Below are 19357 nucleotides of genomic sequence, written 5' to 3'. Positions count from 1 at the left end.
ATTCCCAGGCTGTCCCTCACATTATAAATGAAGGTAAATAAAATAGATCCTTATAATAGTTCTGATAAGAAAAATCTTGACATTCAATATGCCACCTGCCAGTTGTTAGAACACTGAGGTGGGACTTTTTTCTTTTGGCAGTCGAGGGGCCTCTTTGTGTTCAAGGCTAGCACTCTACTACTTGAGCCACAGCTCCACTTCTAGTGTTTAAGTGGTTAATTGGAGATAAAGAGTCTCACAGGGACTTTTCTGCCCGGGCTGGCTTTAAACTTTGAACTGCAATCCTCAGATCTCAGCTTCCTGAGTAGGTAGGATTACAGGTGTGTACACCAGTACCTTTTCTAGGTAGACTTTTCTAGGCAGACTTTTGAGTAGGGTCACAGAGACCATCTTTAATATAGCTTTCCAGGGGCTGGGAATGTGGTTTAGTGGTAGAGTGCTTGCCCTGGGTTCAATTCCTCAGTAACACAAACAGAAAAAGCTGGAAGTGGTGCTGTGGCTCAAGTGGTAGAGTGCTACAGCCTTGAGCAAACGAAGCTCGGGGACAGTGCCCAGGCCCTGAGTTCAAACCCTAGGACTGGCAACACACACACAACACAAAAAAACAGCAACCAAAAAACCCCAAATATAGCTTTCCACCCCTATTTTGGTTTTGTATAGTAACTGTAGGGTTGCCATGTAGAATTTTTGGTCAAAGAATATAAATGGATTCTGATCCATACGGTTAAACATTACAAACTGACATCACCTACACTGTGACTACTTACCTAGAATTCTTCACTACCTTCCCTAGAAGGCACACACACAGTGAAATGAGTCTACTGTTCTGGGAGCAGGTACCATTGACAGCCTATGAACAGATTTATTGTCACCTTCATTTCCAATACCCACTAAACTATGCTCAACTGAGGGGACAAGGAGCAAAGAGCTGCTCCAGAAGGTGAGATGCCTAGTCCAAGGTGATGTGGCTAGTATGATGTGGACCCCAGTCTCAAGTTCAGATCCCTTCTGCCTCTACAAACTCAACTGAAGGTTCTGCTGCTAGCTTGGTCTGCTGGGAATCCTTCAGTTTGGTTCTACTACATTCCCAAGAAACTGGCTGTGTCTAGAAAGGATGGAGAACCCACACTGGAGTGCACAGAGTGCATGTGACTACCTAAACACAGCCGTCCAGACACAGGTGAAGGGACTACCCTCCCACAGAAGGACACTGACTCAACTATTCAGAATTTCTTTAATCCATATTAAAGTGGAGCCTTTAATCCATATGAAATTAGGATGGTAATTATATAAACTAAAAGCAAATGACTTGGTCCACAGTCTAAAGAAAGGCAAGCTGACCCTTATAGAAAGAATGTGATCACATTCCAGCATACCTGTAATCCTAGCTACTCAGGAGGCCGAGATCTAAAGGACTGAAATTTGAAGCTAGCCCAGGCAGAACAGTCCATGAGACGCCATCTCTAACTAACAAGCAAAAAAGGCAGACTGGAAGTATGCTCAAATGGTAAAGCACCATCCATGAGTAAACAAGGGGAGTAATAGCATGAGGACAGCTGGGGCAAAGTTAAGCAAGCTCCATCTCAACCAACAAACTGGGTCTGGAATCCCAGCTAACAGGAGGCACTGACAAGAGAATCATGAGGCTGGTCCTGGAAAAAAAACTCAAGACTCTATCCAAAAACTAAAGAAAAAAGGATAGAGGCATGGTTCAAGTAGAAGAACACTGGACTAACACACACAAAGTCCCAGAAATCAAAACAAATTAGGATACTCAGGGGTATCCGGGTGCCTCCATGCGTAAAACCTGCTCAGCACAGGAGACCGAGTAAGTTCCCACTATGTACACTGGCCTCATCAACAGATGCTTGACCAGGCCCATCAACACAATCCTAGTGTCAGGAGGTAATCAGGACACTAACTAAATGTACCGACGAGTCTGTGAAAACGTCTTTCACTGCAGAAAGGGGGCAGGGCAAAGACTTCCGGTTATTTTATTCAGTAAGAGACCCCAGAAGTGAGAGCCGTGCTTACAGATGCAGACACTGAAAGCTACTTTGCAATAACGTAGTGAATGAGTACTATTTTATAATATAATCTTGGGGCTGGGAAGGTGGCTCAGTGGTAGAGCGCTTGCCTTGCATGCATGAGGCCCTGGGTTCGATTCCCCAGCACACATAAGCAAAAAGAAAAAAATCCAGAAGTGGCACTGTGGCTCAAGTGGTAGAGCGCTAGCCTTGAGCTGAGGGACAGCGCCCAGGCCCAGAGTTCAGGCCCCACGACCGGACCCAAAAAAAAATAAATAAATAAAATAAAAATAATAAAAATAAAATATAATATATGTAAAGCATAGTGGAGCTTAGGAAGAAATGCTGTCAAACTATTACTTTTTTCTCCCTTAGGATTTATAGGCATGAGCTGCTGGCACCTGGTGACAAATTATTACTTGAACAAAAAACATAGGGGCTGGGAATCGGACTTAGTGATAGAGTGCTTGCCTAGCATGCATGAAGCCTTGGGGGTTCAGTTCCTCAGTACCACATAAAAAGACAAAAGCCAGAAGTGGCACTGTGGCTCAGGTGGTAGAGTGCTAACCTTGAGCAAAAAAAGCCCAAGGACAGTGCCTAGGCCCTGAGTTCAAGCCCCAGGACTGGCCACACACAAAAAAAAAAAGCTTGGGAGCTGGTGGCTCACACCCATAATGCTAGCTACTCAGAAGACCGAGATCTGATGATTGCAGCAGTTCAAATCCAGCCAGTGCAGGAAAGTCCATGAGACTCTTATCTCCAATTACCCACCAGAAGACAGGAAAAAGAGCTATGGTTCAAAGTGGTAGAGCTCTAGCCTTGGGCAAAAAAAGCTCAGGAGGAACAGCACCCAGGCCCTGAATTCAAGCCCCACAGCCAACATATATGGAAAAAATACAGATGGATAGATATTTCTACCATAAACTATTAAACCAAAGCTAGCTCACCCTGTTTTTGAAGTGGCATTTCCCTCTGGACATGGGATGAAGCACGTTTAGTTCTAACAGCTAACAGTACTCTTGCAAGAACAACAGGAAATTTGAGACTACACAGCAAGTGTAGTCATCTTGCCCACTGTCAAGATTAAAAGGTAAGTCCACAAAGTGGCCTTTTGTAGTTCTCTTACCACAAAAATACAATATCCCTCCTGCCACTAAAAAATACACAAAATGTTTAATTCAAAGGTGGAGCAAGTAAAGCAACCTGCTTCCTCTCAGCAGGCAGGGTGGAAAATCAATTCTGCCAGGTGCAAACAAACAAATCTACCCAATTGTAAACTATTTCTTAAAAATGTCTTAACATTCCAACACACAATCTTCACTTTCTACCCAATAAAGGCCTCTTGGTCACCATGTATGTGCTCAGAGACAAACCTCACAAGTGCTAAGCAAGAAGTCCCATGCAAAACAGTCTGAGGGCGGAAGAGAGATGTTTCCTGTGTTCTCACCAGCTGCTTTCTTCTATCGTAGTGTACAAAACTTATTCTAGATTCCCTTTTAAACAAAAAGGTAAGCACTTCTTGGCTATCAATTCCAGTACAAATTCCCAAGAAACTAAAGGTCACTGGGAAGACTGGATCCAGCGGCAATGGCACCTGCCACTTCCTTCAGGTGAGCGCCCTTAGGGCTGGAGGAATTAAAATTGCTCTCTCCTGCCAGGCACCCATGGCTCACGCCTGCAATCCTAGCTACTCAGGAGGCTGAGATATGAGAATTGCAGTTCAAAGCCAGCCTGGGCAGGAAAGTCTGTGAGACTCATATCTCCAATTAACCACCAGAAACCCAGAAATGGTGCTGTAGCTCAAGTGGCAGAGCGCTAGCCTTGAGCTGCAGAGCTGAGGGACAGCGCTCAGGCCCAGAGTTCAAGATCCACGACCCACCACCAACAACAAAAAATGCCTCCCCTTTACAAGGTACCAAAACAAACATTTTAGATTCCCATACAAAGTTTGATGTTTTGGGGTTTTGTTTTGTTCAGTCACGGGGATTGAACTCAGGACCTGGGTGCCAAGCTCTTTTTCTTCATGGCTAGAGCTCTACCACTTTGAGTCACAGCTCCACTTCCACCCATACAAAGTTTTTGAAAGTATAACATAAATTTATGTCATAGAGGATTTTGTTACTGTTGTTTATTTGTTTGTTTTTTGTGTTGGTACCTGGGCTGGAACGTGGGGCCTCATGCACCTCTGCTTTACTACCTGAGCCACACATAGAGTCCAACATTTCACTGGTTAACTGGAGATGGAGCCTCTAAGGACTGGTCTCAACAGGCTGGCTTTGAACCTCAACCCTCAACCTTGGCTCCTAGTAGACTGAATTACAGATGTGAGCTACCAGTGCCAGGCTCTATACAGGTTTTAGTTTTTATTTAGGAGGGCAAGTACTAGGCCTTGAACTCAAAGCTTGGACACTGTCCCTTAGTTTTTTCACTCAAGGGCAGTGCTCTACCATTTGGAGCCACAGCTCTACTTCCTTTGAACAGGTTTTAAACTGAATACAACCAAAGGGAAGAAAGGACCTCTAAAATAAATTCTAGATGGTTGATGGCTTGGTAATAGAGCACTTGCTGAACATGTGTGAAACACTGGGTTCAATTCCTAGCATCATCATCCAAAAAAAGAGTAATTCTGATCTGGGCAGGGGTGGCTCACACCTACAATCCTAATCAGGATGCTGAGATCTGAGGACTGTGGTTTGAACTAGCCTGGACAAGAAGTCTGTGATACTCTTATCTCCAATTAAGTACCAACAAAGCTGGAAGTGGAGCTGTGTTTTAGGTGGTAGAGCACTAGCCTTGAGCAGAGAGGCTCAGGGACAGCACCAGGCCGAGTTCAAGCCCCAGGACCAGGGTGCAAAAAAAAAAAAAAAAAAGTCTAAAATACCTTGATAGGCAAAAGGTGTTTTACTTTCTTCAGTCCTTTCAAATCTCAGAAAGGACTGGGAAGGTGGCTCAGTGGTAGAGTACTTGCCTTGCATGCATGAGGCCCTGGGATAGATTCCTCAGTACCACATAGGCAGAAAAAGCCAGAAGTGGCACCATGGCTCAAATGGTAGGGTGCTAGCCTTGAGCTGAATAGCTGAGGGGCAATGTCCAGGCTCAGAGTTCAGGGGGGGAAAAAAAACTTAGAAGAAAAGGCTTAATTTACAAAAAATAAAAACAAAAACATAGAACCAAACCCAAAAAAGGAAATCTTTTTTCTTGTCCCCAAATCAGGCAATAGCTATTAACCTGAAAAAATTCATCATGAAGCTTTCTACCTACTCTACCTTGACAAGAGAAGAGACGAGTAATCCATCACAAGAGGACTCCTAACCACCTCCTAGATCCTCTTGATCCCACCACCACCTTCCATAACATCTACCCCACCAGGCTGGGGAATTCCAGCCTGAAACAGTGCACCAAATGCTTAGTATTCTGTGAGGCCACAAAACTGTGAAATGGAAAAGAACACTTACCCCCAAACCTCAAGTACAACTAAAAAAACAAAAACAAATAAGAGCAAAATTTTAACAACAGCTCAAGGCCAGAAGCCTTGGAAGCAGCACACACACACACAAAGACCGGTTCAGCCTGGCCATGGGTGGCTGAGACCTGTAATCCTAGCTACTCAGGAGGCTGAGATCAGAGATTTGGGGTTTGAAGCCAAACCAGGCAGAAAAGTATCAAACTTCTGAATAACCATTCAAAAGTGGTAACTGGAGGTGGCTCAAAATGGTACAGGTTGCCAGCAGTGAGACCAAAAAAAAAAAAAAAAACCAAGCGGGAGACCTTGAGTTCAAAATCCAGGTAATCCCTCGTTAAAAATTCTCTCATTGGGTAGGGCTGAGAGAGGGGAGAAGGGGTGACAATGACCAAGATGCATTGTACTCATAACCTCACTTATGGAACTGTAACCTAACAATGAAATTTAACAAGATAAATACAATAAAGGTTCTCATTAGTCAGGAGCCCATGGCTCACACCTGTAATCCTAGAGGGCCGAGTAGGACACTAATCTCAAATTAACAAAACACCAGAAATGGAACTGTGGGTTCAAGTAGTAGAGAGCTAGCCTTGATGGGGGGAAAAAGTTAACTCAGCACCCAAGCTAAGTTCAAGCGCCAGATGGGTGGGCACAAACACATCCAAAATATAGTCCAAAGCATTTCCGGTGAGGGATGCGGAGCCTGTTCCAGCTCCCAAGGTTTTCACGAACCGAGTTTCAATACGTGTGAAGAGCTTAACGGGGCCCCCGGGTGTCGTGGACTGTGGCAGGAAGACGCTGGAATGTCATCTACAGCCGCGGGCGCTCGTGGTAATTCTCACAAGCCTGTTTCGGTACCGTGTGTCTAGAAGCTGCCAGATGGCCTCCGGGGGCTCCTCCGAGAAGGGCAACGGGAAACACCGCAGGGGGGCCGGGGCCGGGACCCCGGGCTCGGCTCGCCTCCCCGCCTTCTAATCAGGCTCAGCAGGCGGCGGCAGCCGGGCCGAGGTCTTATCGCGACCCCGCAGCGCGGGCCGGGCGGCCCGAGAGGCGCTAAGGGAGGGCCACACGCCGGGCGGCTCCGGAGCGGGGCAGACCGTGCGCCCCGCGCGGCCCTGCGGACCCCCGAGTTCCCTCCGGGACGCTCCGCCCTGCAAGGAAGGTGACTTTACCACCGGGAGCCCCGCGCCCGCCGGCCGTCGAGCCGCGGGGAGCTCGTGCCTCGTCACCCCGGAGGGCGGCCTCCGCGCGGCCGCCCGTCCCGCCCCGCACGGTCCCCGCGCACGGCGCTGGCGGGAGGCGCGGGCCCGGGCTTCACGTGCGCGCCGGAGGCCCGCAGGGAGGCCCGCGCGGGAACAAAGCGGCGCTGACCTTCAGCCGGGGGCGGGCGGAGCGGAGGGAGGGGAGACCGCCCGCCGCCCCGCGGCCCAGCCCGCCGCCGCCGCCCCGCGGCCCAGCGCGCCGCCGCCCCGCCCCGCCCCTGCCGCCGGCCCGGGCCGCCGGCTTCCGAGACGGCGCCCTCCGCCCGCCCGGTCTCCACCGGAGCCCGCCCAGCCCCTCCCCACCCGCCGCGCCGTTACCCGCGGGCGTCGCGCGCTCCGCACCTCGCGCCTCCAGCGGCAGTGGCGGCCGTGCCTCAGTTCGCTCCGGGGCTGCGCCGCGGTGGCTGCCAACAAACCCGCCTCCTATTGGTCGCGCTTTCTGGACCCGCCCTCCGCCAGCAAGGCGGGCTGCGATTGGAGGGTTGTGGCGCAAGTGGATTGCGCCTGGGAGGTAAGGGAAATGTCCAATCAGAAGCCGCGGGGGCGTGGCGCGCCGCGCTTCGGCTCGAGAGCCGAATGCAAATAGGATGTGTCACGTGCGCTGCCGGGCGCCGCAGTGAAGGGTCGCGGGGCGCCGCGCGTGGGTGGCGCCGGTCCCGCTCCCGCCGCGGCCGGCCGCTCGGTGCCGCCGGGTCCCCCGGCAGTGGGCGGGGCTTCTGACGTCCGCAGGGCCTGTGACCCCGGGCCCCTGCCCTGAGCACACGTGTCCAGGGCGGAGGGGGAGGGGCGTGAGGCGTCCGCCCGTGTGTCCGTGTGTCCAGGCCCCGGAGGACCTCGCTCCGCTCCCGGGACGGGGACGGGGACGGGATGCAGCCCGGGCGCACCAGCGGGGCAGCGGGCCGCGCTGGGGCCGGCCCCCCACTCTGGCCCAGCGGGGGGCCCTAGCTCCCACGTGGAGCTGTTCAGAAGCACCAATTAGGCATGAAGCTCCCAGCCGGTCCTCGAGCTCCGCGGGAGACAGCTGAGGATGGATCACTGCTCAAAGCCCACCTGGGACTCTTCATCGCCAATAAGCGGCGCCGCGGCTCAGGTAGTAGAGCTAGCCTTGAGGACTGAAGGCCAGAGTCGGCGCTCGGGCCATGAGTTCAAGTCAAACCCCAGGACAGACACATAGATACCCAACGAAAATCTACTCCAGGGGCTGGGAAGGTGGCTCAGTGGTAGAGCGCTAGCCTTGAGCCGAAGAGCTGAGGGACAGCGCCCAGACCCAGAGCTCAGGCCCCACGACCGTCAGAAAAGAAATCTATTCACACTTCGTGGGCTAGTTCAATTCTACACTGGACTGTAGACGTTTGTTTTAGGCTTCCAAGATTTTTCTTTGAGGTTACTTCTGAAACTAGTATTTGTTAAGCAAATTATTCCAGTGTCATACATTTCATAACCCAGAATAAATTAAAATCATGTAAAGGTTGAGGAGTTCAAGACAGAGTTTGACTACAAACAGATGGTAAGCTTGTGCCTGAGGCCTGGATGCCACACCCAGAGCCCTGAAACCTGCAGTGTTCTAGATCTAGATTCTTCTTCCAGCTTTAACTACCATGATGATTATGCTTTGCCTTCGTTGAGAGTGGAAGACACTAGAAGATAGAAAAGCTGAGGCTGGGGGGCTGGGAAGTTGGCTCAGTGGTAGAGCGCTTGCCTTGCATGCCTGAGGCCCTGGGTTCGATTCCCAGCACCACATAAGCAAAAAGAAAAAAGCCGGAAGTGGCGCTGTGGCTCAAGTGGTAAGAGCACTAGCCTTGAGCTGAAGAGCTGAGGGACAGTGCCCAGGCCCAGAGTTCAGGCCCCATGACCGGACCCAAAAAAAAAAAAAAAAAAGAAAAGCTGAGGCTGGGACATCAGGCTTTTTTCCTCATTTGGGATAATCTGTGGGACCAAGGGAGGAGTTTTTCACGAAAAACAGCTTTTAAGCACCTGTGCCAACTTTCCCTAAGAACTTTCACTTTCAGCTGGTGTCCCCAGCAGTGCACCGCCAACTTTGGGTGGCTGTGTGACTTGACTTTGTGGGTCTTTCCTCAACTGCCCCTTGCCCCCACCCTCTCCCCACCATGAGCAAGCACACTGGCAACTGAGCTTCTTGGGAAGAAGGGGGAGGGGGAGGATAGCCAAGGATTTAGGGTAGCAGCAGGTGGTAGGCAGGGTTGGCACACACCTGTAATCCTAGCTACCCAAGAGGCTAAGATCTGAGGATCACCATTCAAAGCCAACCTGGGCAGCCATGAGTTCAAGCCTCAGTACCAGCACAGGAAAAAAAAAATACTCAACAGGGCTTAGCACATGTGGTCAGCCAACAGCACGGTAGCCAATATGGGTGTTTCTTAGTACCCTGAAATACTGTATGTCTCTGGGCTTACCCAAAATATAGGGACAATGTGGGGTTTTTCTCAGATCAGCTTCTCATCTACTGTCTCTTCCCTTCACCAAGAGTTGCCACATTGTTATCATTTCAAATAGGCAGTTGGAGATAGCCCCTTTTATGTCTCTAAAAGCACTTATTTATTTAGTACCTGTACTGGGGCTTGAACTCAGAGCCTGGGTGTTGTCCACTTCTGGCTTTTTCCTGGTTAGTTGAGAAGAGTCTCACAAGCTTTCCTACCCTCGCTGGCTTCAAACTGAGCTCCAAAGATCTCAGCCTTTCTGAGTAGCTGGGATTACAGATATAAACCACTGGTACCTGCTATAACTTATCATTTAAATGAGGGAAAACAACTGCTTTGTTTGTTGCTTCCTGGTGTCAACTAGAATCTGGCCCTTTTTAATGCTTATTAAAAATAATATAGTTTCCCCATCTCCGCATTCATCTCTGGTCACATTTCCTCCCTAAACTGCTTTGGTCCCTCAAATCTTAAAAGCTGTACAGGGAGAAGAGAGAACTCTTGGGTGGCTCTGGAATGACTAGGGAAGGGATGGGTTTCTTCTTTCCCTAGGGCTAACCTGCCTCACTGCTACTCAGGAGGTCAAGATCTGAGGATCAAGATTTGAAGCCAGCCTGGACAGGAAACCACCAAAAAGCAGAGTGGAACTGTGGCTCAAGGCATAGAATACCAGCCTGGAGCAGAAAAAACGTCAAGTGAGAGCATGAGGCACAAAAACATAAAGATATCAAAAAAAAATATGCATTTACTCCAGAGAGAACACAAAATGCAGTCTCAGCGCAGGCAAAGGAGAGCCAGTCTAATTCTGTAAAGGCCACCGTTCCAAAGGTAACTGCACAATGACAGAGTTCTTACTGCGGGGACTCCCAACCTCTACAGAGAGGCTTGAGAAAGTATTGGAATGCCTAGACCCTGCACCCTCCCATTCCTCACAGTCAGCCTGGTATCACCTGTTCCACAGCCCGCCCACTGCACTGGACATGGCAGCACCTGCCTGAGGAGCCCTCTCTCTCACAGACTCCCTGTGCTATCTTTAGGAACATGAGCAACCCCCAGCTATCTGTGGTTCTGGAACAGACAGTGGTGCTGGCTGACCAGGCTACCTCCACATCTGGCCTTGTTGGCTACTCCTGTGTGTGTGTGAGTGCACACGTGTACTGGTACTGGGGCTGGAACTCAGGGCTGGGGCACTGTCCCTTAGCTTTTGTGTTCAAGGCTAGAACTCTACTACTTGAGCCACAGCTCCACTTCTAAATTTTTTTAATGGTTAATGAGAGATGTCTGACAAATGCTGGGCGCCGGTAGCTCACACCTGTCATCCTATTTACTCAGGAGGCTGAGATCTGAGGATCACGGTTCAAAAGCCAGCCTGGGCAGTAAAGTCTGAGACTCTTCTCTCCAATGAACCATCAGAAAACCGAAGTGGCGCTGTGGCTCAAGTGGTAGAGCACTTGCCTTGAGCTGAGGGACAGCGCCCGGCCCAGAGTTCAAGCTCTGCAACTGACAAAAAAAAGTCTCACACTTTTCTGCCCAGGTTGGCTTTGAATGGCGATCCTTAGATCTCAGCCTCTTGAGTAGCGACGATTACAAATCTGTGCTACCCCTGCCTTGCACGTGCTGCTACTCTAAGTCCTTGGCTACTCTCCCCCACACCCGTCTTCCCAAGCTCAGTTGCCAGTGTGCTTGCTCATGGTGTGTGGGGGGGGGGACGGGACCAAGGGGCAGTTGAGGAAAGACCCACAAAGTCAAGTCACACAGCCACCCAAAGTTGGTGGTGGTGCATGGTGCTGGTGGGGCACCAGCTGGAAATGAAAGTTCTTAGAGAAAGTTGGCACAGGTGCTTAAAAGCTGTTATTGGTGAAAAACTCTTGACTCCTCACTTGGTCCCACAGATTATCCCAAATGAGGAGAAAAGCCTGATGTCCACTGGCCCTGGTGGGTGGGTGTTTGTGGGCAGTCCTGGATGCACCCCAACCCAGCAGATGCACCAACCCTGATTCTGTCAATTCAGGTGAAAAAGCCAAGTGAGAGCATGAGCATGAGGCAGTGATTTACAAGCCTCAGCACTGATGCTCACGTGCTCATGCGTGTGCACGCACACGCGCGCGCGCACACACACACACACACACACACACACACTAAGCTGCTTTCCCTCCCACGACTGAGATGCGATCCTGGCCTCAATGCCCCCATGTTCTATTGTCTTGGTTCTAAGCCATTCTCTCTAGTCACTGCAATCCCCTCAGGTTCCACCACGGATCCTTAACCTCTTTACAAAGGAAGCTGGAATCCCAGCTTTTCCCCCAGAGCAACAGCCTGGCTTCTTCAACTGTGGTTTTTTCCCAGTGATGGTACTGGGACTTGAACTCTGGGGACTTGGAGTTGTGCATTAGCCTTTCTGCTCAAGGCTAGTAGATAGTCACTGATCTACTGACTTTTTGCTGTTTAAGTGGAGAGAAGATTCACTTGGATGTGCCTACCCAGGCTGGCTTCAAACCTTGATCCTCAGAGCTCAGCTTGTGGAGTAGCTGAGATTACAGATGTGACCACCAGCACCCAGCCCTTTGTTCCACTTTCTACTTTGAGCAGCACTGGGTAAGGAGCAACTCTGTCTTCAGCTGGGGCCGTGTGGCAACTGAGTGTCACAAAAGGAAGAGAAATGCCCAGTGCTGTCACTGATGGAGAACCAGGTTTTAGAGAGGGGCAGACTCCGTTGGTGACAATTGGTACCTTCCAGTTTTCTCCATCTTCCAAGTACATGCTCCTGGATTTCACTTCGTTATTCTTTTCTGTGCTCCAGTTGTCCCAGGATTGGCTAGGAGACACTCCCGTAGACTTTTACTTCAAAATAATTGTAGATGCCCAAGTTGTCACACAGCCCTGAGGTCCCAAGGGCCCTTTCCATGGGCCTCCCGATGGTCACCAGGCTGTGTGGACAGCAAGCCCTGTGCCAGTCACCACCACATAGGCAGAGCTTTGTAATCATACACTCCAAACGGGATGGCTGATGACTCCCCCCACCCCCCACCCAGCACAGCGCCTGGCAGCCAAATCTGTCCCCATTCCTACAGCCTGAATTTCTAGCATCCTCTCTACCCAGGATCAGAACCTTGTGAATGCTTGAGATTGACCCTCCTCCTCCTCTTCCTCCTAGCCTAATTCCCTTGAGACTCAACTTGCTGCTGTGTGCCATCAGCTAGTCCCAGGGAACAACTCTATCAGCCTTCCCAAGTGGCCCTGTTCTAGACACAAGGAGGCCCAGGGGTCCACTTCTTCTGGCGGTGGCTGAGGCAGTGGGATGGGGACAGCGTCCCGTCTGCACAGGAAATGATCTGCGTCTAAACCTTGTTATCTCAGTGTTCTGTCCAGCTCACAGCATTGCCTTTTTTTTGTTTTTTGGCCAGTCCTGGGACTCAAACTCTGAACTTTTAGGGCACTTGCTGAGCTCCTTTTTGCTCTACCACCACTTGAACCACAGAGCCACTTTTGGCTTTTTCTGATAAACTGGAGATGAGTCTCAGAGACTTTCATGCCTTGGCTGGCTTCAAATTGTGATCCTCAGATCTCAGCCACCTGAGTAACCAGGATTACAGGCATGAGCCACCCGTACTCAGCCTTGCTCATTTCTTTATCTGTTACAGTAAAATTTTTATGTGCCAGTACTGTGGCTTGAACTTAGGACTTCCCACTCTCATTTTTTTTTTTGGTCAGTCATGGGGTGTGAACTCTGGGCCTGGGTGCTGTGCCTCAGCTCTTCAGCTCAAGGCAAGCGCTCTACCGCTTGAGCCTCAGAACACAAGCCCTGGGATGGGAGTGAATCTCACCTGGCTAGGGTCATCCTCCCTTCTTAAGTGGAGCTGATTTCCCAATGTGTAGTGTTCCAGAATATTCCGAACTAGCCACTTCTCATCACCCCACACACTCTGACAGCCTCTTAGCCCTTCCTGTGGATGCGGGGGGGCCTCTGAGACACCTCCAAGGTGGACCAAGGTGGTTTTCACCTGATCACTGAGGCTCAAGCCTAAAAAGGCCATGCAAGTCCCTCTTCTCTCAGGACATGCACGCGTGCAGCTATGGGCTGCCACATCAGAGACAGAACCACCAATGTCAGAGTGCCCAGCAACCCCGCCGGGTGAGGGCGATAGTACTATGGGGAGACCACAAGCCACCCCACTGGGCCTAGACAACTCAGAGCTAGGAGTAGAAGATAGTCATTAGCTAGGCGCTGGTGGTTCACGCCTGTAATCCTAGCTGAGGAGACTGAGGTTTGGGAACTGTAATTCAAAGCCAGGCAGGCAGGGAAGTCCATGAGACTCTATCTCTAACTAACCACCAAAAAGCTGAAAGTGGAGCTGTGGCTCAAGTGGTACAACAGTAGCCATGAGCACAAAAGCTCATGGACAGTGCTCAGGCCCTCAGTTCAAGCTGCAGGATAGGCACCAAAAAAAAAAGAAGGTTATGGGTATTTTTTACCATGCTCTGTCTGGAGTGGTCTGTTCTGCAGCAGAAAGCTAGAACATGCACCTTTTCTTTGTCGTCTGGCCTTTTTGCCTCTGTGTGTGTTTGAGAAAGAGTAAGCAAGCTAGAGTATGAGAGGGAGTGTGAGAGACAGAGGGAGAGAGGGACAGGGAGAGGGAGAGGGATAGAGAGAGAGGAGAGAGTGTGTCCTGAGGCTTGAACTCAGGGTCTGGGCACTGTCCCTGACTTTTTTTTGCTCAAGGCTGGTGCTCTACCACTTGAGCCACAGCTCTACTTCTGGCTTTTCAGTAATTAGTTGCAGAAAAGTTTCACACTTTCCCACCAGGCTGAGTTCAAACTGAGATTCTCAGATCTCAGCCTCTTGAATAGCTAAGTTTACAGGTGCGAGCCACCTGTGCCCTGCTCTTACTGTTTTTTTTTTTTTTTTTTTCATATAAAACATGGACAAGATTCTGAAACCTAACGTTAATGGCCAAACATTAACTGAATTCAGTCACTGCCTCCGGCCAGGTGCTCCGGCGCTGCGTGAGGCCAGAGGGATGGGCAGGCTGTGCCAGCCCTGCCGTGTCTTGGCTGGGAGTCAGCAGCGTGGGCGCAGGTGCCCTCGTGGGGCTGCTTCACAGACTGCTCACAGCTGCTGCCGCCCTTCGTCCCTATGGAGCTGACCTGGCGTGGCCTCTGTGGGCCCACAGTGGGTTTCTGGCTCCTGCTCACACCTTCCTGTGCCATGGGTGGCCAGGCCAGTTCTTAGGTGGTGCCAATTCTCAGCCTGGGGCAGCACCAGGCCAGGAGCAGGTGGTGAGCACATGCCCCTCATGGCACGCCCGCTGTGAGACTCACCCCCACCTCACCCACCATGCCTGAGGATCTGGGTCCACCACCGCTGTTCACCAGGCCCCCACCACAGCACAGCAGCCCTGCCGCTGCCCAGACCAGTTTCTAGGAAACCCCGCAGCATGTGCCCATCAGAGCCGGGCAGACTGCACGGCCTTTGTCTGAGGCCGCCAGGCTGAGCCGGCCTTTGTTTTACTCAAATGCCTCCAGATGCGCCCACACAGCAGAGATTAGGCGGGCCGCGGCCGGCTGAAGGGGCTCCATTGACCAGCGTGCTGACCTAGCGGCCCCAGGCTGGGCTCCCAAGTGCTGAGTGGGCAGGGTGTTGTGGAGAGGGCAGCACAGGCCTCGCGATTAGAGGATTTATTGTTGAGGTCTCAGATCCACCACGGACACGCACCTGCATGACCACAATTCTTAGAAAGGTCTGAGGACAACGAGCCGTGAGCGGAGCACAGGCCCCGCCGCCAGGCAGAGGCCCGTCAGTCCAGCAGCGCCAGTACAGGCAGCCAGGGGCCTCACTGCAGGCTCCCGTTCTGAACCATTTGCAGGTACTCTTTGTGGAGCTTCTCCTGGGTTTCCAGCAGCTTCTTCAGCTTCTTGGCCTGCCCCTTGCTCAGCTCCTTGCCTTCTACGTCATGTGTGGGCAGACCCTGCAACAACAGCACCAGTACCTCAGACCCCTCCACCTGCCCTTCCCCGGTGGCCTCCATGCGCTGGTCCCCCATGTGGCCACATCCCCACTTGTGGGTGTCTCATCACCACCCCTGCTCAGCACCCAGTGTCCTGATTTGGCAGCGGTGGCTCCAGTGGGGCGCTGATGGCTTCTGACTACAATCCTAGCTGCTCAGGAGGCTGAGATATGAGGATTGCAGTTCAAAGCCGGTCTAGGCAGGAAAGCCCATAAGACTCTCATCGCCAATGAAAAAGGCTACAAGTGAAGCTGTGGCTCCAGTGGTAGAGCACCAGCCTTGAGAGGAAAAAATCAGGGACAGCACCCAGGCCTGTAACTCCAGCCCTAGTACTGGCACATGCACACAGACACAAAAAGGGAGAGAGACAGCCAGACTGGGTGAGGGGCGCTGTGCACACCGGGGCTACCACTGCTCAGTTCTGAGGTGGCCAGCTGGAAGGTGTGTGCAGACACAGCAATGGGGCCTAAAGGTCCCGAGACACAGCCGTGGGGAGCAGGCAGAGCCGTGGGGAGTGGCCTGCAGAGCCGTGGGGAGCAGGCAGAGCCGTGGGGAGCAGGCAGAGCCGTGGGGAGCGGCCTGCAGAGCTCAGGGATCCCACTTTTGTCACCTTCACCTCAGCCAGGCCACAGCCCCCCCAGTGTGTGGGGCTGGCGCTCAGCCCATCGCAGGCAGAGGCAGCACTGGCTCAACCGCGTCCAGAAGAACCAGCTGTCAGGAGGTACTCAGCACTCAGCACCCCGGGTGGGAGGCCCTGGATCTACACAGAAACCATCCCTGTCGTCCTCACAATCTCAAACTAGAAAACCTGCTGGCCTACAACCGCCCTCCCCACTCCCCTGCTCCCCCTAGCCCAGCGAGGCTGGCAGCAGAGCCCTTACGCTTTCATCGAACTTGGAGTATTTGTCGAGTTCAGACAGGAACAGCTCACTGGGTGGAATCTTCATCTTACTCAGCTTTGCCGCCTGGAACCCAAAACACAGCGTCAGGACCTCGAGCCACCAGGGAGCCCCACACTATCACCCCCACACCCACTCCCGCCCTCAGCCCCCACCCTGCTCCCAAGGCCTCAGCTGGACTGGCAGCAAGCAATGGATGAGGACATGAAGGAGGGGGGTGGAGGGCGACACAGCAGATCTCCCTATGGGAGGGTCCTCGGGGTGCCTCGCTAAGCTAGAGGGGGGCCCACCACACCACAAAGAAATAAGCAAACATGGGCTGGAAAGGTGGCTCAGTGGTAGAGTGCTTGCCTTGCATGCATGAGGCCCTGGGTTCGATTCCTCAGCACCACATAAGCAGAAAAATCTGGAAGTGGTGCTGTGGCTCAAGTGGTAGAGTGATAGCCTTGAGCTGAAAAACTGAGGGACAGTGCCCAGGCCCAGAGTTCAGGCCCCATGACCAAAAAAAAAAAAAAAAAAAAGAAAGAAAGAAGCAAACGTGTGTTACTTCTTGCTCCTGCTTTTTCCTGGCGGCCTCCTCCTTCTTCCTCCTCTTCTCCTCTTCAACCTGGGAGAGCAAGAAGCATGAAGCCAGCTTTCTGCAGTGCTCACCAGTCTCCCTGAACGCTAGCTCTAGCGGTCACTCGCTCTGGGCTCTGAGTGCTGCTGGCCTGCCAGTGCTCCCACCTGGCATCCACCTTCCCTCGTGCTGGCTCTATAGCTCCCAGAGCGGCCCAGGAAGCGTGGGCACCTCCACTGCTGGCACCTGAGTCCCCAGGGTGCCCCATAGTTATGACTATGTGAACCCCCCTCCCCAGGTCTTGCTACTTCAAGTTCCACCTGGAACTTGCAATCTTCCTGCCTCAGCCTCCTGAGTGCTGGCATTACAGGTATGCACTACCATACCTGGCTCTAACAACACACATATTTGGCCTTGTTCTTTTTCCTGGTACACACCCAAGTCCTTGAATGGAAGAGATCCTCCCTGAACACTAGGGTGGAGGCCCAGGTAAAGGTCCTGATACTGAGTATGGAAGACAGAGATGTATGGGGGGAGCGATGGACAGAAGAAGAGGGACGACTGGAGGTGCCGGACCCCATGGTGCTCAGGCTGTTGCCAGGTGGCACCAGCAGTTTGATAAGTGAATTGTTTTACTTCAGCTGGGGGAGGAGGTTTTACAAACAGGTCCCTCAGCTCCCTCATGAGACAACATATTCTCTGCCAGGCATGGTGATAAACACCTATAATCCCAGCACTCAGGATGTGGGGGCAAAAGGGGCCTAACTTGGAGGACAGCTTGGGCTCCACAGCATTGTCTTGTCTCAATAAACAAAGCAACACATCACACATTCTCCTTGTTTGGTTACCAAATTGTCACACAGTTACCCACCTAGCCAACTTTTCCTTCTGACATAGAGACATAGACAAGGGCTGGGATTTTAACCAAGGCGCAAATATCAGTGGGTAATACTGCATAACATCCCAATGGTGTTTCTGCAATGTTACTAACCCTTTTCTTTTCTTCCCTCTCTTTCAGTAAGGTGTCTCTGTCCACCAATTTCACCACCGTTGGCAGTCCTGAAAAGCAGTCCATCAGTGATGGGGGCCTGGGCACCCATCCCGCAGCCCCAGCCCAGCCCTCCGGGACACCACCCAAGGTTCCTAGGCACGCCACCCAGAAAGCTGGGGGCCTGCCTCTGGCTTGTGTAAGCAAGCCAGTGTCACGTGCACACCACAGCAAGAACTAAAACTCAGGGTCAAGCCGGGTACCAGTGGCTGATGCCTGTAATCCTAGCTAATCAGGAGGCTTAGGTCTGAGGATCATAGTTTGAAGCCAATCCAGGTAGGAAAGTCCATGAGACTTATCACTAATTACCACCCAAAAGCTGGGAGTAGAGCTGTGGCTCAAGTGGTAGAGCACTAGCTTTGAGGGAAAAAGCTAAGAAACAGTACACACACACACACACACACACACACACACACACACACACACACACACACACACACACACACACACACACACACACACACACACACACACACACACACACACACACACAGCTGTGGCTCAAGTGGTAGAGCACTAGCTTTGAGGGAAAAAGCTAAGAAACAGTACACACACACACACACACACACACACACACACACACACACACACACACACACACACACACACACACACACACACACACACACACACACACACAGAGCTCATGGTGAGGCAGAGCTTAGTAGCGAATAGTGGCTTCACAAACACAAGGCCCTAGGTTCCATCTCCAGCAGGCAGAAAAGCTAAACCAAAACCAAACACTGTTACAGACAACAGTGAAATATTCCCATTGTGTTGTGCAGTGGGAAGCCCTGCCTGTTAGAAGTCACAGAATTCAACATATTAGCTAAGGATTTACAAATAAGCCACTCAAGTCAGGAGTGGTGGTACATGCCTGTAATTGTAGCTACTTGGGAGGTGGAGGCAGGAGGATTAGTTGGAGGCCAATGCCAGCCCAACAAAGATATCAAGAGGCTCTATCCCAACAAAACAGACCAGGGGAAAAAAAAAAAAAAGACACGGAGACATGGCTTGAGCAGTAGAGCACTTGCCTAGCAAGTGTGAGGCCCTGGCTTCAGTTCCTAGCTCCAAAGAGTCTGAAAACAGGTGACAGTCACAGGACCAAGTCATGTCCCTAATTGAGCACAAAAGGAAAGGCAGGCAGTGGCTAGCAGAAAACTGGGCAGGGGACCCTAAGGCCCGAGGGCAGACCAGCAGGTCACCTGTAATAAGTGTAACCTCTAAGCCACCTTCTGCAATGCTGGGCTGGAGCCCTAGAGTGCACAGACTCATGCGGTCCTATGTCCCCTTCCAGCGCCCCTCCCATCCCAGCTCTCACCCAGCTCCTGGGTGTGCCGTCAGTGTGCGCCATGGGCTCAGGCCCTCCTCACTCACCTTCGTGGTCTTCAAACCGCACCCCAAGCTCAGGCAGAACATGGTCCCGCAGGGCATCGCTGAGCTGCAGAACCTCAGGGACTGTGGGCAAAGCAAAGGGTTAGACCTGCACCTTCTCCAGTGCTGGGGAAGGTGTCTGCCCCTCGGTTCTGTAGCTGGAAGTGGTGCGGTGGTTCAAGTGGTAGTTGCCAGCCTTGAATGAAAAGGCTCAGGGACAGCACCCAGGCCCTGAGTTTAAGCCCCAGCAGTAGCAGAAATAAAAAGAGCTTCAAATCCAGTCAC

At 51.8% G+C, this 19357-nt stretch overlaps 2 protein-coding genes and 1 long non-coding RNA gene across 7 annotated transcripts in view; 1 reads left to right on the top strand and 2 right to left on the bottom strand.

The window, feature by feature from the left end:
* Nap1l4 (nucleosome assembly protein 1 like 4) overlaps positions 1-7167 on the bottom strand; it is a 42695-nt gene extending 35528 nt beyond the window's left edge. For 2 of the 4 annotated variants that reach the window (XM_070009702.1, XM_070009697.1), the window contains exon 1: positions 7095-7167. The gene's annotated coding sequence lies outside the window, so the exon portion shown is untranslated. Of the gene's footprint in view, positions 1-6222; positions 6319-7070 lie in introns of those variants that run through there. The other 2 variants (XM_070009698.1, XM_070009700.1) reach the window with 2 other exon arrangements.
* A 438-nt stretch (positions 7168-7605) lies between these two features.
* On the top strand, positions 7606-11943 carry LOC138818696 (uncharacterized). The gene is made up of 3 exons (XR_011369206.1): positions 7606-7842; positions 9740-10015; positions 11638-11943. It is a non-coding gene; the product is annotated as an uncharacterized lncRNA (long non-coding RNA).
* A 2905-nt stretch (positions 11944-14848) lies between these two features.
* The window catches only part of Cars1 (cysteinyl-tRNA synthetase 1), a 40031-nt gene continuing 35522 nt past the window's right edge, over positions 14849-19357 (bottom strand). For both annotated transcript variants that reach the window (XM_070009674.1, XM_070009673.1), the window contains 5 exons: positions 19076-19156; positions 17642-17709; positions 16639-16698; positions 16074-16157; positions 14849-15153 (listed from right to left, as the gene is read on the bottom strand). In XM_070009674.1, coding sequence (XP_069865775.1) covers positions 15019-15153; positions 16074-16157; positions 16639-16698; positions 17642-17709; positions 19076-19156 — 428 coding nt within the window. In that variant the 3' untranslated portion in view covers positions 14849-15018. The remainder of the gene's footprint in view (positions 15154-16073; positions 16158-16638; positions 16699-17641; positions 17710-19075; positions 19157-19357) is intronic.

Source organism: Dipodomys merriami, unplaced genomic scaffold, assembly GCF_024711535.1.
Source record: "Dipodomys merriami isolate MVZ:Mamm:240054 unplaced genomic scaffold, mDipMer1.0.p SCAF_78, whole genome shotgun sequence".
Classification (NCBI taxonomy): Eukaryota; Metazoa; Chordata; class Mammalia; order Rodentia; family Heteromyidae; genus Dipodomys; species Dipodomys merriami.
Note: the sequence above shows the minus strand (reverse complement) of the source record. Positions and strands in the feature narration are given on the sequence as shown.